Below are 16,066 nucleotides of genomic sequence, written 5' to 3' on the forward strand. Positions count from 1 at the left end.
AGAGAGAGAGAGAGAGAGAGAGAGAGAGAGAGAGAGAGAGAGAGAGAGAGAGAGAGAGAGAGACAGAGAGAGAGAGAGAGAAGCTCTGTATGTAGATCTTTCTCTTATTTGTGCTCTCATCAAGCTGTACGAGAGAGGTTTTAGCTGCTTCTCGCTCTTGTCTTTCCTTTCTTCCAATTGCTAGGTATGACGAGTACACCGCCCAGGAAGAACAGAACCTGACACACTTTTGTCCTTTGCCCTCCTTGCCCGATCCATGACGGCGTTGTTTCAAGTCTTATCTCTCCAACTGTCCCCACGCGCGCGCAACTAGCCTTTGACGTGCAATCAATCATTCTCCTCATGCTCTTCCGCTCAACTGCTTTAGACGTGCGTGCTCTCAGGTTGCTTGACCCCCAGGGATTATTCCTTGACGTGCTCAGCTGCTCTGACCATCGATCTTCTCCCATACAACCACCATACGACAACAGCCGTGAGACGCAACTGATCAACACTTGACTGTCCTGCTGCCTGACGCAATAAATGCCTGATTGTCTATCCTTCCCCCCCCTTTTTCGCAACGGCCACTGATGTCACCATACTTTTTTTGTTCATGGGGTACTCATAGAGAGAAACTGGATATATCGGAAAATCGGGGTATTCTTTTTTAACCATCTTACTTCGTATTAATACAATTTAAATCTCGCAATCTATATGTTTTTAGAATGAGACTACCAAACACACAGTATATACCTTTCTTCTTTGTTCCCTTTTTTTTTTTTAAAAAAAAAAAAAAGAAAAGAGGAATCATACATGATTGTAGAGTACACTATGGTTTTATACACGGATGCCACGGGATGACAAGATGCCACGGGATGACAAGATGCCACGGCCAGCGGAAGGAGGGGGGGAAAGGACGGAAGTCACGGATGACCTCTCTATCCCTTCTACCGCAGAATACCATCACTCTCACCAGGTAGTCGTTCGACCCTCTTCTGCTCCCAATTCTCTATATCTCGACCAGCCAGGCGCTAGCACGACAATTTGTCAGCCAAGTAGTACCACACAATCAAGCACCGTTGGGAAAAGCGACCGAAAACAGAGAAAGCAATGTAGAGAGAGTAGAGGAAAGACACACGTAATACTCATCCCTCATATCAACCTTCCGTGCACCCGCCCCCCTCCGCACACCAAGCTCCTCCTCCCTCGTCATCTGCCGCACCTTCCGGTCATGCTTCTCGTACCGGATCGCCGTGGCCGGAGTCAGCACAAACGACCCGGCGATGATGATGCCGAGAAAGGGGAGACCGAACGTGATGAACGGGTGCTTGTTCATCAGGGCGCGGTATCGCATCCCCGCCTTGTTCATGTCGCCTGCCGACCGGAATTTCTTGTTTTGAAACCCCATGGTTACGATTGGGGGTGCGGGGGGGCAGGTCTACACTCTGTAGTCTTTTCTCTTCTTCTTCGTGTATTCGTAGTCGTCGCTTATTTGCAGTCGGCCCCTCGTGGTAAGGCTTTCCTTCGGTAATTTAACAGTTGAGTTGTCTTCGTTGTTCAGGGAATCCCATGGTGATGACGACAGAAGTGGCAGAATCGGATCAATCAGGAACATGACCTAAGGTCAACTCCGGCCCGACTTCTATCCGATCTACCCTGTAGAAACCCCCGATATTCTCAATGTCCTTGATTTCTTTGCATCGCGTTAGATTTATATATCTACATATCTACAATCTCCTCTATTCATTCGTCTCTTTCTTTTCTTTGTGGCAAGTGTTGCTTGGCATTTCAAATGACAAGAATATCTGCTATAACCATAGTACCAACTCTATACCACCATGGACATACCATACCCGCAACGGCGATTTTCCACACAATATACATCGTCGAGAATCAACTTCAGACGGTAGAAACACACGTGGTGTAGTATAAACTCGCTTTATGTCCCCAGGCCATCGCTTACTCGCTAGATAGTAATGCCCGTCTGCTAAAAAAAAAACAACAACAAAAACAAAAGAACTATAAGTAGTACGGAGTAACAGGAACAAACGCCCCGAGAGAGAAAAAAAAAAAACTACTGATACCATTTCCTTCCCCTTTCCCCCTCGTACACAGCAGACATGATCCCCCTAGATAAACAAGAGCATGAAATAGGAAATGAAAAGGACTTGTGGAATACATGTTGAGAAGCTGTATCCACTATAAACGTACATGGGGGGATGCCGACGCCAGAAAGATGACAAGGAATAAAAAAACAAGTCAGAGGGGAAAGGGGAATAGGGCGACATGTTTTTTTTCTTTGGTGTATGATAGAAGAAAAACCCGATGGACAAAGGAAATAGTATGGCTTGTCATGAACCGTCTTCGTCTCGTTGGTGAATTATGTTTATGTTTGACAAGGAAAAAGGAGTGATGTGTGTATGTGGACGTTAGGCAAAAAAGACTTTCCGGCGTCGAGACGCAAAAATGGAAAGAGAGGAGGTGATAAAAACGACAAAATGAAACATGGTGCCAGATAAAGTACGATAAACTTCTCAGGGCTGTATGAAGACGGAAAATAAGTTCCTCGACGCAATCAGTCAGCTCGAGGTGGAGGTGCCTGCCAGCCGTTGATGTACGCCATAAGTCCCATGCCTAGCAGCATGACACCCAGTGCGGAGGCATAAGGCAAACCGGCCTGTAGCTGCCTCTGACCCGCCGTCACCGTGCGCCCCGGGTTTAGGGAGGTGATGGTGCTCCCTCTCGAGAGGGGGGAAGACTCGTCGGGGAGGTCCTGGCTGTTGATCGGGGCGTCGCCGTCTGGTCTCTCGCCGTCGGGAAAGATGGGCTGCTTTTGCGCGTCGCTGGCTAGACTGTCCGGTTGTTGGCTGGTCTGCTGGTCCGCGGTCGTGTCGTTTGCAGTCTTGCTTGCCCTCCTTCTTGACCTCGACCGGCCTTCTTTCTCGGCTGCCACCCGCTTGGCCTCCTCCTCACGGAGTCGTGTCACCATCTCAGCTAGAGTGGTGCGGTCGGCTTCGCGCTCTGCCTCAGCAGCCTCAGCGCGCTGCTTCCAGTCGTCAGCCTGCCTCTTGAGCTCCTTGACTTGGTTCTCCATCCGGTCAATGTGCGCCTGTAGCGCGGCTGCCGTTTGCGCGGCAAGGTTGGTCTCCGCAGCCGAACGCTTGGACGCCTCTTCCTTATCGGCATTCTCAACGCTGATGTCCCTGGTGACGTCGGTGTCAACATCCTTGGGAGTGTCGGGAACGAGGTCGGCGGAGCCATTCATATGGGTAGCGACAGCCGTCGACTCCTCGAGACGCTTGGCCTGATCCTCGGCCAGTGCCCGAGCCTCACGCTCCTGCACCCGGGCTTCGCGCTCCTGCTGCAGCAACGTCTCCAGCTCCCTCATACGGGCAGTCTGGATGTCGATGTCCTTCCTGGCGCTATTGAGGGCCTCGGTGAGCTGGATAATCTGCAACGTGTTCTCCTGGCGGATAGGCGACATTGACTCCGCAGGGCTGCCAGGTTTCGTCACACCTCTCTTCGGCGGGAGTACGTTGGGCTTCTCTGGTAGCGGCTGTTGCGGCGGCGGTGCCGGGGGCTCCGAGAATCGTGCCTTAGGGTCTGGTCGGAAGGGAAGACCACCGTTGACCATGTGCATCTGCTGTCTGGGCGGTTCGGGGACCTCGGCCTTATCGAGGTCCTTGATGTCGTTCTTTGATAGGAGTGTTCCGATGAACTGATTGGCTCGCCCGAGATCCTGGGCTTGAAGACGAGCATTCCTCATCTCGTTCTGTGATTTTGTTTTTCAGTGGTAAGCATCATCTACCGTAAAATGCAAGGCTGCTGTCACGTCTTGTCAGTTACTTACCGAGAGCTTCTTGAGAATCTGGTCTGTAGCCACGGGCGAGAGGAAGAACGGCCTCTGCTGGCCCATGCTGTTAGGTGTGCCAGCTGCTGTAAACATGCGGTTGTTGTTCCCGGCGGGCATGTTGTTGCCGGCGCGGCCACGGGTATGCATCGGTCCGCCAGCGCCCATCATGGCAGAGCTGTTGGCCGGGTCGAGGTCGCCAAAATTCATGTCGAGGACGTTGCTCGATGAGTTCATGAAGCCTGCATGCTCGACCTTGGCAGCGACCTTGTGGTGAACAACAGTCTTTTGATCTTCGCTGACAATATCGATACCGAGTTCAAGATGGTCACCCGTCGACAGTTCGTGAGGTTCCGACTCGCGATTCTCCTGAGAGAGGCGGGCGCCGTTGACAAAGGTGCCGTTGGAAGACTTGACGTCGCGGATGTAAATCTTGCCATTACGCTCGGCGTACACCTCTGCATGCTGTCTTGACAGCACTTTACTGTCAAAGAAGCCGTTGGCGGCCGTGGGTATCGTCTTTTGATTAGTCTGGCGTCCTATCCTCAACGACTCGGGGGCGAACGGCACGGCAATGGTTTTCCTCTCAAAGGTGCCGTTGAGAGATAGGAGATATAGGGTGGGCTGTGCAGGAGAAATTCCCTCCCCTCCCTGCATGGGTCGTGCCATCATTCCTTGCTGGGACATCTGTTGTTGTTGTTGTTGTTGTTGTTGCTGCTGCTGCTGGTTTGGCCCGGGCTGCATCTGACCGTGCTGCTGCGGGATCATGCCGTTTTGTCGGCCCGCAGCTGGCAGCCTGGAGAAGTCGGTCTGGACCTCTCCCTTGGACGCGGGCCAGCCTTGGCCGTTCCGCGGCTTTCTACGCGACGCGGTGGCGGAAGAAGAGGACCACTGTGTCAGGTCGGTGGTCGATGATAGTGGGGTGCCGTTGGTCTGGGAGGAGGTCCCATTCGAGAGGACCGTCGACGTGGATGAGTTGGATAAGTTGGAGGAGACGGACGAGGAAGAGTTTGATCGAGAGAGCGTCTTTCGCGTCATGAACATGCCTCGAGCGTCGTCGGCGTTCATCGAGCTGCCATCAACGGGGCCCCATGCTGGCCGGGATATCTGCGAAAAGGTCGGGGGATTCGCGACTGCCGTCATGGATATGGATGAAGAAGCGGGAAGACTAGAGCAGTCCCGAATAATTGCTAGAGGAGTGTCGCCGTGCCAGTTGCTTCCAATCCGTCCTGTGGAGAGAGGGTGTTATCACAGCGCCACTCTGCGTTCAGTAGAGACCGCCCGGGGCAAATGCAGCCGACGCGAAAATCGCGTGTCAGGCGCTTCCCCTCGAAAGATGAACACTCGTTGTCACTCGGTTCGATGTTTTGGGTATATAAGAGAAAAATCTCCTTTCTCTGTTTGATGACGACACGGCGTCAGTGTTGGGCTCTCAAAAAGCGGGATGTGTGGCCAATCGTGACACCTTCTGCCGCAGCCGCATCCATAAGGGGGGGGGGAAGTGCCAAAAGAAAGACGGCAGATGCAGGGAAAAGACGAAGAGGCCTACCGGGAGATGGAATTTTCGCTAACGGCGTGACTCTGCGTCGTCGCGGTCGAGGGGTTCGGATGATCTTTGCAGCTTGGTGGAGGAAAAGAGTTGACTTCTCTCCCTCTTTTGCTTTTTTGCTAAGCGCTGAGTTTAGCGTGATGAGAAGCTTGAGGGAAAGACAAGAAAACAGTGGGGCCGTTTGACCGGGACCAGGACAACAGAAAGCTCGTTCAAGCGACAGCAGGAAGCGTATGAAGGCGGTGGATTGGGGTTGAGACCTAGTCTTCTTGCAAACCGACAAGGTCATAGAGCGAAGACCTACGTCGTCGTATGGCGTCGTAGAGGCGAATTACCGATTGCGCAGAGGAGGGAAAGGAATCTCACGTGACCGATCATGTCACGACGCCTGATTCGTCAACCGGCGACTGTCACGGTTACTACAGCGCCAAAATAGTACAAGATACCCTGTATCGACCGCTCAACCGCACCCCTGGCCGCATTAACTCTTTTTGCCGATCCGATAATTCCTGACCAATGAACGTGCGTCATTAGAGAAAGCTGGGGAAGAAGAGCGCCCCATGATGAAAGCTTCCGACCAACAGTCTGGACTTTTTTTGCGATCGCCAAACCTCCTCCTCACCGGCGCTCTCCCTTTGTCTCCTGCACTTTCCTGTCGGTCTCGCATCAACGTCGTTTGTGCGCTTGTCCTATACTGCTCCATCATTTTCCACTCCTATATACATCATCATGCCTCCTGTCGCAGCCATTCCCGGCGGCCAGCATGGGCCGTCCACAACTGATAAGCGTATGCCATCTTTGATGCATCTTTGGAGGGTTTAGATGCTCCAGTGAAGATGTGCTAACAAAAGGTTCTTTTTTTAGTCAAGATGGGCGCCATGATGGGTGGAAGTACGTCTCTGGAACACGAGAGTATCGGTCGTGACCGAGGTTCGGCTTAGCTGACAGGATCATAGGCGTTGGCGTCATTATCGGGTTCCTCTACGGTAAGCGCGGCCCGAGGAGACACCGAAAGAATGACGATTGGAGGGCAAGGGGTGGTGTGAGGCTTTCCATTTTCTGATATCTCTTTGCAGGTACCGTCAACATCTTCCGATATGGAGCAGGCGCGAACGGCATCATGAGGACGCTGGGGCAGTACATGGCAGGATCTGGAGCCACATTTGGGTATGATGTTTCGAGGAGAGCACCGTGACCATCATCAGATACGGGGTGGCTTTTTTTTGCTGACCAGATACCCCTTTCGTCCTGTTTAGTTTCTTCATGAGCATCGGCAGCGTCATCCGGTCAGACGCCGACCCCAAGTTCCACGACCTGTATATGCAGGCACAGCGACGTCCTATAATTTGGCAGGCGCACCCTGCCTGGCGACACAACGACTGAATCCCCTAGAGGAAGGGAGTGAGACTCAGATACGATGCCGTCATGAGGCGGGCGATTCACAGATTTGCATCCTTGTACATGACGAGCGATACCAACAAAGGAAGTAGAAAAACAAGATCACCACCCACCCCACCTGTACCATACGCTATTATAATACCATCGCATTTCCTTGTCCAGATAAGCACTTCAGTTCTCCTTGGTTAGGACATCGCTTCTCTAATCGTTGCTCACTTTACATTGTTCGGAGATGCTTAAGCGAACATTGCGGGCATGAATTCCGGGCTTCTCCTTACTTAAAAGTCCTGACGAGCAACGTTCAACTATTCGCTGGTCTAGGAGGGTGCTAGGACGACCAACAGACTGACAGGGTCAATATGTAATACAAGCTGGAGCCTTGCGCCACGTGTGTTCGAACATTCTTGAATCCGGCGATTGGATAGGGTTTCTATTAGTGTTCTGGTCAAGTCAGCACAGTATACGAGGAGAAATACGGGGTGGGAATACATTCGTATACGGGAACACATGGTCAACACATCGCTGTCGCCTATATCTGGGCCGCACTCTTCTTTTGAGAGTTCCATATTGCGTCTCTCTCTTCAAGGTCGGGCTCCGGATCCCTCTACACACTCTGCATGTCCGGGGTGTTCCCATGGCTTGCAAGAGGGGAGGCACATGCTCTTGACGGCGTCAGCTAGCCATGATGGTGCCAATGGTGATGATTATGCATGATTGGAATCCGGATTTTCACCAATGTGTCCATCGGCAATTAATTTGCCCGGTCTTACCGCTGCTCTCGTACAATTTGCTAATACCTGGATGCTCTGCTGATGTATGTGGAGCGGTTATGTCGGCCAGTCGTACGCGCTCCCCAAGTTCATTTCTCTGGTGAAAAAAAAAAAAAAAAGAAAAACAATGTTCAGAAGCGCGTTATGGTGCATATTACGTAGTCGGTCGGAGATTCTGCTAATAGTGATACTTGGCCAGCTATGAGTAATATCAGATAATACTCACTTAGCAGCTTGATATTAATATATCAGAGCAGTAACCCCCCTGGCAAGATCTTCTCAAGACACAAAGGACAGGAAAAAGTCATGGCAAACCATCCTAGCTTGGGACGAAATGTGCCCAATCTGTGAGTGGCTTGCTGGAAACATGTCGAGGGGTCTCTACCTTGACCACCCATGCGAAAGAGGATGGCGAATAGCGGATAAGCCATGTAAGTCGGCATTTTCTTTCCTTATTCTCTCGTTCATGTGTGGCTACTGTTACGAGTGACATCCAGACTAGTAGCAATCAACTTCTGACCGAGGGATGCATTGGTTACTAGTTGCATCAAGCCTTCTGCGATACCGATGGCGGCTTCCTTTCCCACCTTTGCAACTCCGGTTAATCCTGCCGTGCGCGCCTCTCTCTCTCTCTCTCTCTCTCTCTCTCTCTCTCTCTCTCCCTCTCTCCCCTATCCAGTGCAGAGGGGGCGAGGATCAATTGTGGTGACGGCCAATGTGCTCTGCTGGCAAGCCTTTTCTTTTCCCAAATGTCTCACTCAGCTGATNTGGTTACTAGTTGCATCAAGCCTTCTGCGATACCGATGGCGGCTTCCTTTCCCACCTTTGCAACTCCGGTTAATCCTGCCGTGCGCGCCTCTCTCCCCCCCCCCCTCTCTTCCACTCCCTCTCCCCCTCTCCTTTTCTCTTATCCAGTGCAGAGGGGGCGAGGATCAATTGTGGTGACGGCCAATGTGCTCTGCTGGCAAGCCTTTTCTTTTCCCAAATGTCTCACTCAGCTGATGTGAGGAGTCGAGGCTCCGCTCTCTCTATTCGGAACGAAAAGACGAGAGACAGGAACGAGGCAAGGGAAAGAAAAGAAAAGGAAAGAAAAGAAAAAAGAAAAGAAAAGAAAAAGCTAAACACCAAGCGAGATACGACACGAATTGGATTGACCACCTGACGCCACACCATTTACGCTTTTCTTGGGCTCGGCCTCGCGTCTAAATATCTCGTACTCGGTCTATTATTATTATTATTATTAGCATCATCCTACGTTCGTCAACGAACATTTGGCACGGACAGATACACTGCAAAGACCGGATGGCTTACTGAATTGACAAGAGGCTAGCTGGTACCGATAAAACACCGGTTGAACCATTGAACTGTCATCGTCACCACCGCTCTCCTTGGTTTTGTTTACTGGTCACCGTTACCTCGACGTTGGCTTTTCAGAACTCCTAGGTCAAGCCGTCGGCTTCCTGAAAGTAAGCAAACAGGCAACACCCTCGTATGGATGGAGGGGGGGAGGAGGAGATGGAAGCGAGGAATGTGCATGTAGTAGATCGAACGGATGGCCCCATGGGAACGATCGAACATGGGGAAAGGTATTCTTGGAACTGACGTGTCACGAGTCTCAAGCCATTCTCGCTCTCTGAGTGGTGGACATATAAGCCCTACCGAGACGGGGGCGGCGGCGTCGGCGGCGTCGGCGGCGTTGTTGTCTGGGGGCGCACATCCATCGTAGACGATGAGGCTCGTGTTGACAGGGAGGGGAGCTTCCTATCTGCTTACTTTCTCTTTGGACGGAAGGGTCTCTTTGCTTTTTCTTCTTCTTTTCTCTTTCGGCTGACAAGGCAAGGAGGGATGGATAAGGGAACCCCCTTCTACGAACCAATACCGCATCATTTGGGTGTGTTGCTAAACTTGGCCTGTTTACGAGCTTCTTTTTTTCTTTCTTCCCGCCCTCTCGTGACCGCACGGGGACTTGGCTGACGCTGACTTGCTCGTGTACGATGTACGCAGGTGATGTCAATGCTGGATTCATTAAGCCTTTGTTTTCATCCGTCCGAAAACGAAAATAAAATCATGTGAGACATGAGGGCTGCTGCTTGTCGCGGCGCCCACGCTCATGAATTTCGGTGATGGCCCGCGATATGGCCAATGCACTCCGGAGAAGGCTAACACCCGTGCATAGTCTCGTCTTGCAAGCGCCTCTGCCTTTCACACACCCCCTCTTTGTATTTCATTGCTTTTCCCCTTTTCGCTTTCTGGTCGTTCTCACGCATTTTCCCGTCTTACGGGAAAGGTGTGTGCGTGTGTGCCTGGGATAAGGCTGCGGTTGGGACTGAAAATAACACCATTATATATATATTGAGCCGCCGCCGCCCCCCTTTCCGTCTAGAACTCCATCATCATCCTCAGTCGTTAATTTTTCTCGTCCTGTCTCTCCCTCTTTGTGTTTGACTCTGTTGGTTGTGCATTTGAGCTTCTTAGAACTCTGTTTTCCCTTTGACTGCCTCGTCTCTTGCTTCATCCTTCACATCTCTCACTCGTTCGTTTATAAGCACGCAGCAATGGGAAACCTTCCCAGCAATGCCGTTGTCCCTAGGGACGTTGGCCTTGTCCATGACATTGCCCCAAGGGCCTTGAGCCAGATGAGCACCAATGGGTGAGGCAGAGTAACATACGCTGCGAGAGGAGAACAAAGACTGTTGTATAAGCTAACCGTTGATCAAAATCACAGGAGGTCCGACTGGGGAACTCTCCGCGCTCCCACCCTGCCCAGCTTCCTCAGAAACAACCCTCTCCCCAATGGATTCCCGTGGAGCAACCGCGACAGCAGGGACAACTACTACACCGACCCTCCCCACACGGGCGTCATACGATCCTACGACTTCACCATTGGCCAGGGAAAGATCTCCCCGGACGGCTACGAGCGTGACGTCCTCCTGGTAAACGGACAGTTTCCCGGCCCGCTCATCGAGGCCAACTGGGGTGACACGATCCAGGTGACGGTGCACAACAACCTGACCGACCCCGTCGAGGGGACCGCTCTTCACTGGCACGGGCTGCTGCAGAAGGGTACCCCCTGGGAGGACGGCGTGCCTGCCGTCACGCAGTGTCCTATCGCGCCCGGCAAGAGCTTCACGTATCAGTTCCTCGCCGACCTATACGGGACGTCCTGGTACCACTCGCACTACTCCGCCCAGTACGCCGGTGGCCTCTCGGGGCCGATGGTGATCCACGGCCCCAAGAGCCGCGCCTACGACATCGACGTCGGCCCTGTCATGCTCTCGGACTGGTACCACGACACGTACATGAACTTGGTGGAGCAGTCGATGGCGCCCAACGCGTTACCGCTGTTGTCGGACAACAACCTGATCAATGGCAAGATGAACTTTGACTGCTCAACGCTGCCGGAGACGGACAAGACCCCCTGCGTCAACAACGCCGGCGTGTCCAAGTTCAAGTTCCAGCGGGGCAAGACGCACCTCCTCCGGCTGATCAACGTCGGCGCCGAGGCCTTGCAGCGCTTCTCCATCGACGGCCACAACATGACGGTCGTGGCCAACGACTACGTCCAGGTCCAGCCCTACACCACCGACATCGTCACCCTGGGCGTGGGACAGCGTACCGACGTGCTCGTCAAGGCCGACGGCGACCTCGACGCCTACTGGATGCGCAGCAGCATCTCCACCATCTGCTCCCTGACCAACCAGCCCGACGCCCTGGCCGCCATATACTACGACGACGCCGACCAGTCCGAGGACCCCCAGTCCCAGCCAGAGGGCGACCTCACCGACCCGGGCAACTGCGCCAACGACGACCTCGAGCGCACCAGGCCCGTCATGCAGCTCCGCGTCCCCCAGCCCGACCTCACCTTCAACATGTCCATCGGGAACTTCCAGAACGAGACCGGTACCACCCTCTGGACCCTCGATGACGTCTCCTATCGCGGCAACTACAACAGTCCCACCCTACTCCTGGCCACCCTGAACAACCACACCTTCGAGGATCAGTGGAACGTCAAGAATACCAAGTCGGCCAAGAGTGTACGGGTCATCGTCCAGAACGGGGCAGTCGCGTATGTTGTCGCACTCATACCATACATCCTTTGCTTCCTTTCGGATGTTCAGATGCTAATAGTACTAATAAAAACTTCAAAGTCACCCGATGCACCTCCACGGCTTCAACATGTACATCCTCTCCGAGGGCGACGGAGAATGGGACGGCACAATTGTCCATCCGGAGAACCCTCAGCGCCGCGACGTCATCCAGCTTCGTCCCAACGGCCATCTAGTCATGCAGTTCGACGCAGCCCAGAACCCAGGCATGTGGGCTTTCCACTGCCACATCGCCTGGCACGTCGGAGCCGGTCTATACGCCCAATTCCTCACAGCTCCCGACAAGCTGGCCAAGATGAAGCCCCCCAGTGTTGTGGCTGAAACCTGTCGCCAGTGGGCTGAGTGGACGCATACGAATATTCCGCCACAGATTGACAGTGGACTCTGATCTCTGTCAGAGTGTTCATGCCTATCCTTTCATTCTCTCCCTTGTCATAATTTCATGACTTACCTGTCCTTTCTCCCTCTCTTCTTTGCTTTATGCCCTGTCATTTTCTTTTGGCTTTCCAAGGTTTCACGTTTGTCATGGCATCTTTTCTTACAAGGTCGCTTGCCTGTCATGACTATTTCTGTCCTTTCCTTAAAAAGCTCATCACTGTTTTTTCCCCATCCTTTTCATCCTTTTCTAGCCCTTTCTTCATTTCAGTTCATAATTAAAGGGGGACGGCGATTTTGTGGTGGTAATGACTTGCATTGTCATGGGGAATACGAGTTTTTCCGGGTTTGATCATATTGGCCGAGAAGGTAATCGTGAAGGAGACCGAAAGTATATTGTTTGATTTCTTCTTGGTATATTCGGAGATGATGGCATTCTAGATTGTATCTACGTGGCATTGAACAAGACTTATTATATTATTAAACAACATCGTGTACTCATATCTTGTTGCTGTTTTCTTGTATTTCTTTCCTCGGTGATGCTACCTCGGGCTTGATGGCCTCTAGCTTCATCTCGGGATTGACATCGGTCCCCTGTGTTTGCACTTCCGCTTTGGATTCGGAAGTCTGGCCCTTTTCCAACTTGGATTCGTTCTCATCTTCCTTCTCCTGCTCATCCTCGGATTCCTTATCCTCGAGATGTAGTGCAACGTCAACCTCGCGCGTCAACTTGGCAACCTCGTCCTCCACGTCGCCATCGTCCTTGGCATCCTTTCCCTTACCCTTCCTGTGGCTAGCAATCTGCCTCTCAGCCTCATCTTCACCAACAACCTCTCTCCAGAGGCTCTCCAGCTCGTCCCGCCAGCCCAGCTCATCAGCCAGCTTGCGGATCCCGCTATCGCAGTCTCCCAGTTCGAGCACATCGTCTGCCCGACTGCCCATACTGCCGACCTGCTCGAGGTTGAACAGCAGACGCGGCACCGTCGGGTCAGCCATGTCGGGCAGCGCAGCAAACGGGTAGACGCTCAGACTCGTGCCGACGACGAGGACAAGGTCGGCGTTTTCCATGCGGACATGGGCCTGGCGGTCAAACTCTCTGGGGAGAGACTCCCCAAAGAAGACGATGTCGGGTTTTACCAGTCCGTTGCAGTCATCCTCATGGCACCGTGGCACCTCCCCCCTGTCGACGTGCTGCCTCATCTCTTCAGCCGGGAATTCCTTCTTGCACTCGATACATCGCTGCGTGGCGAAGCTCCCGTGCGCCTCGACAATCAGATCTGACGGCACACCAGCCTGCCGTTCTAGACAGTCAATGTTCTGCGTAAAAAGGAAGTCGAGAAGGCCCTTGCGCGCGAGCAGCGCGATGAACACGTGCGACACCGTCGGGTGGAACCGGCCAGGGTACAGCTCTCGCGCGAGGACGTAGAACGGCTCGGGGTTTTCGCGGAAGAAGGAAATGTCGAAGACGGCCTCGGCGTAGGGAAGTTTGAGACGGGCCAGGTTGGCGTATAGGCCTGTTCCCGGGGACCTGAAGTCGGGGACTGCAATTTTCGTCAGTCCTCAAAGTCGGACAGGGAGATGAGAGACCGAGACAGGAAAGGGACAGACTCACTCCCCGCCGCTGTGGATATACCCGCCCCCGTGAGGACAACTATACGCCGCGGCTTCCCGCTCTTGATGTACTCTGCTACAGACGATAGCTTGCGCCCCGACAAGGTCGCGGGCGGAACGCTGTCATCCACCATTGACGAGGAGTCTTGGCCCATTTTACGGCGGAGCCAGCGAGGCACGCGGGGCCCTTTGTTGGGCTTGTTGCGGCGGCGGCGGCCTATTGTGGCGGTGAGGCGGGGGAGGATGGATGACGTCAGGTTAGGAGCGCAGCTCGTTTCGGAGGGGTGCGTATGGGTGTCTCTATACTTGGAGATACATGGGAGAAAAATGAGAGAGAGAGGGGGGAGAGGGGGACGGATAAGTACGTCGTAATGTAAAGAGCACGGCTGATGCTGATGATGATATTAATGGCGGGGGATTTTTTTTCTTCGATAGTCTGGCGTAATCGATAAACCCCATCTATACGTCAGGCATGACAAAAACACAGAAGACAGTTCTTCGTGTTTGACAGGGCATCGACTGTGGTGATGTTTATGTCAAGCCAGCAACCCCACCTACATCTGACGTTGGTCGTTTCTCCGCCAGTTATTGCACGTATAAGAACATGTAGCACTCGTAAAGAATAATAGACCATCTGTATCTGATATACAACAACGAATCCCCTGTTTTTCTGATGCCCGTGCGTGACGGGCATGGATCGTTCCCTCGCCCACCCTTTGACGCTTCCAAAAACCAATATCAACGCCCATGAAGGTAACGCCCAAACCGAGAAGCAATACGTAAAACCGAAACAGAATCAGAGAAATCGCAAAAAGGATATGAGCTCTAGTTGTGGCGTTGTCTCGCCTGTGCAAACTGCTCTTCCTGAAGACGAGCCAGCTCCTCCATTGACATGCCGCTGTTAGCAAACTTGTCTTGCTTCTTTTCGCGGCCCTGTGTATATTATATTGTACGTTAGAAGAGACACATATAAAGTATGTTTGTGCACACACTGACATACCTTTTGTACTTCCTTGTGCTCGGCCGCAGCCTCCTGGACCAAAGGCACATAGTCGGAGAAGCCAAGCTGCTCTAGAGCCTTGGTGATGTGATCGCAGGCAATCGTCTTCTTGGCTTCCTTCTCGGAGATCTCATTGGCCTCGGAGGAGATGAGAGTGATGAACTCGACACAGCATTCTATGAGCAGGTCTCTGGCCTCCTTGGCAAATCCGACCCCAGTGTGAGGTGGGAGAATCTCGCCGACGATTTTCTGCACCGTAGCTGGGGCTTGTTAGTCGTTGTCATACTAGTAAAAAGGGGGAGAGCTGCAAAATATACCTTTGGGAAGTGACAAATCGTCGTTGCCTATTGATAATTTGTCAGACGTTAGCTACCATGCTGTGTCTCGTGCGCGTGCATTTGTGCCCCGGGGTGTAGAAGAGGGTCTGACTGAGGCCGTCATGGGTGCCGTCGTGACGTGCCCAATATGCATCTTGACGAGTGGTGTGGGGACGAGACATGGTGGGATATGGGTGATGAAGGGGTGCGCTACAAGAGACAAGCAAGCGATGCAAAGCCAAGTGAGTCTTGAAGATGGCTGTGATGAGGAGGCTAGATGGCGTTTCCGGATGGGCATGTGTTTGGGGTATTTATACGTGACACGAACGATGACAGCCCCGAAGCAGAAGAGAGCCGCGTGAATAAACGAGAGAGGCACATCTAACTTACCGGCATACTCGTGATCCGACATGGCGGGCAGCAGACGAAAGTGATGGCCAGGTGTCCGAAGCTGCACGTTGGTGGACAATACTACCAGTTGCGCGTATGGCAGCAAACACGGGAAGGGAACGAGTTGTTATTCTGAGATGCAAACGATGCTTTGTATCGGTGACTGACTTTGGCCCCTCTCGCTTGAATAATGGAGGTGAATATAATGATGCAGAATATGAGGTATCACCCCGTGTATGACGTGTATGTAGTGGCCTTATATTTGACGGGACTGACTCTCTTGGTGAGAAGAATCGTGTGTTGTCGCGTTAAAACGTACAAGAAGAGCAGGTAGCGGGGCAGGAGCCTGGAGCTGGAGCTGGAGGCGGTTAATATACATGTACGCTGCGGACAGGAGGAGCCTGTACTCATACCGTTATTACCACGCACATGGAAGGAGCGGATCACTTTAATTTTCTTCACTAATACTACTTAGTTGCTGCCCGCACGGAGTCCCTGTAATACAGTTCAGCTACCGCTAAAGCTACTATTTCGTAGCACTATATCTAGGCCTATTTTGTTGGTACAGCGCGCTGAGGCAGTGGTAGCTGTGGCCCTGTAGCTTGTGGCTGACACGTTCCCACATGTGGGTTATCAGTGTCGCGCACGGACCACACAGCGCATAATAAAATAATTTTTCTCCTTGGCTGCTCTGGAATTTTTCTTCTTCTCTCACCACACA

At 52.7% G+C, this 16,066-nt stretch overlaps 6 protein-coding genes across 6 annotated transcripts; 2 read left to right on the top strand and 4 right to left on the bottom strand.

The window, feature by feature from the left end:
• Positions 1–926: 926 nt before the first annotated feature.
• On the bottom strand, positions 927–1,387 carry GMORB2_7158 (cytochrome c oxidase assembly protein subunit 16; the record flags this gene model as incomplete). The annotated part of the gene is made up of 2 exons (XM_035469123.1): positions 927–1,010; positions 1,118–1,387. 2 exons carry the CDS (start codon positions 1,385–1,387, stop codon positions 927–929), a joined length of 354 nt encoding a protein of 117 aa, XP_035321503.1.
• Positions 1,388–2,554: 1,167 nt separating this feature from the next.
• On the bottom strand, positions 2,555–4,972 carry GMORB2_7159 (FHA protein; the record flags this gene model as incomplete). The annotated part of the gene is made up of 2 exons (XM_035469124.1): positions 2,555–3,751; positions 3,830–4,972. The coding sequence occupies 2 exons, from the start codon at positions 4,970–4,972 to the stop codon at positions 2,555–2,557; spliced, it is 2,340 nt and encodes a 779-aa protein (XP_035321504.1).
• A 1,135-nt stretch (positions 4,973–6,107) lies between these two features.
• Positions 6,108–6,761, top strand: GMORB2_7160 (Reactive mitochondrial oxygen species modulator 1; the record flags this gene model as incomplete). Its single annotated transcript, XM_035469125.1, has 5 exons — positions 6,108–6,165; positions 6,243–6,269; positions 6,335–6,364; positions 6,455–6,545; positions 6,635–6,761. The coding sequence occupies 5 exons, from the start codon at positions 6,108–6,110 to the stop codon at positions 6,759–6,761; spliced, it is 333 nt and encodes a 110-aa protein (XP_035321505.1).
• Positions 6,762–10,206: 3,445 nt separating this feature from the next.
• Positions 10,207–12,040, top strand: GMORB2_7161 (Multicopper oxidase with three cupredoxin domains; the record flags this gene model as incomplete). The annotated part of the gene is made up of 2 exons (XM_035469126.1): positions 10,207–11,612; positions 11,695–12,040. Coding segments are annotated over 2 exons (1,752 nt in total), but the record flags the coding sequence as incomplete, so codon positions are not given.
• Positions 12,041–12,525: 485 nt separating this feature from the next.
• GMORB2_7162 (NAD+-dependent protein deacetylase SIR2) lies at positions 12,526–13,793 on the bottom strand (the record flags this gene model as incomplete). Its single annotated transcript, XM_035469127.1, has 2 exons — positions 12,526–13,568; positions 13,640–13,793. 2 exons carry the CDS (start codon positions 13,791–13,793, stop codon positions 12,526–12,528), a joined length of 1,197 nt encoding a protein of 398 aa, XP_035321507.1.
• Positions 13,794–14,463: 670 nt separating this feature from the next.
• On the bottom strand, positions 14,464–15,367 carry GMORB2_7163 (uncharacterized protein; the record flags this gene model as incomplete). Its single annotated transcript, XM_035469128.1, has 4 exons — positions 14,464–14,571; positions 14,639–14,898; positions 14,956–14,982; positions 15,346–15,367. The coding sequence occupies 4 exons, from the start codon at positions 15,365–15,367 to the stop codon at positions 14,464–14,466; spliced, it is 417 nt and encodes a 138-aa protein (XP_035321508.1).
• Positions 15,368–16,066: the final 699 nt, after the last annotated feature.

This window comes from Geosmithia morbida (assembly GCF_012550715.1).
Source record: "Geosmithia morbida isolate 1262 chromosome Unknown scaffold_7, whole genome shotgun sequence".
In the NCBI taxonomy this organism is placed as follows: domain Eukaryota; kingdom Fungi; phylum Ascomycota; class Sordariomycetes; order Hypocreales; family Bionectriaceae; genus Geosmithia; species Geosmithia morbida.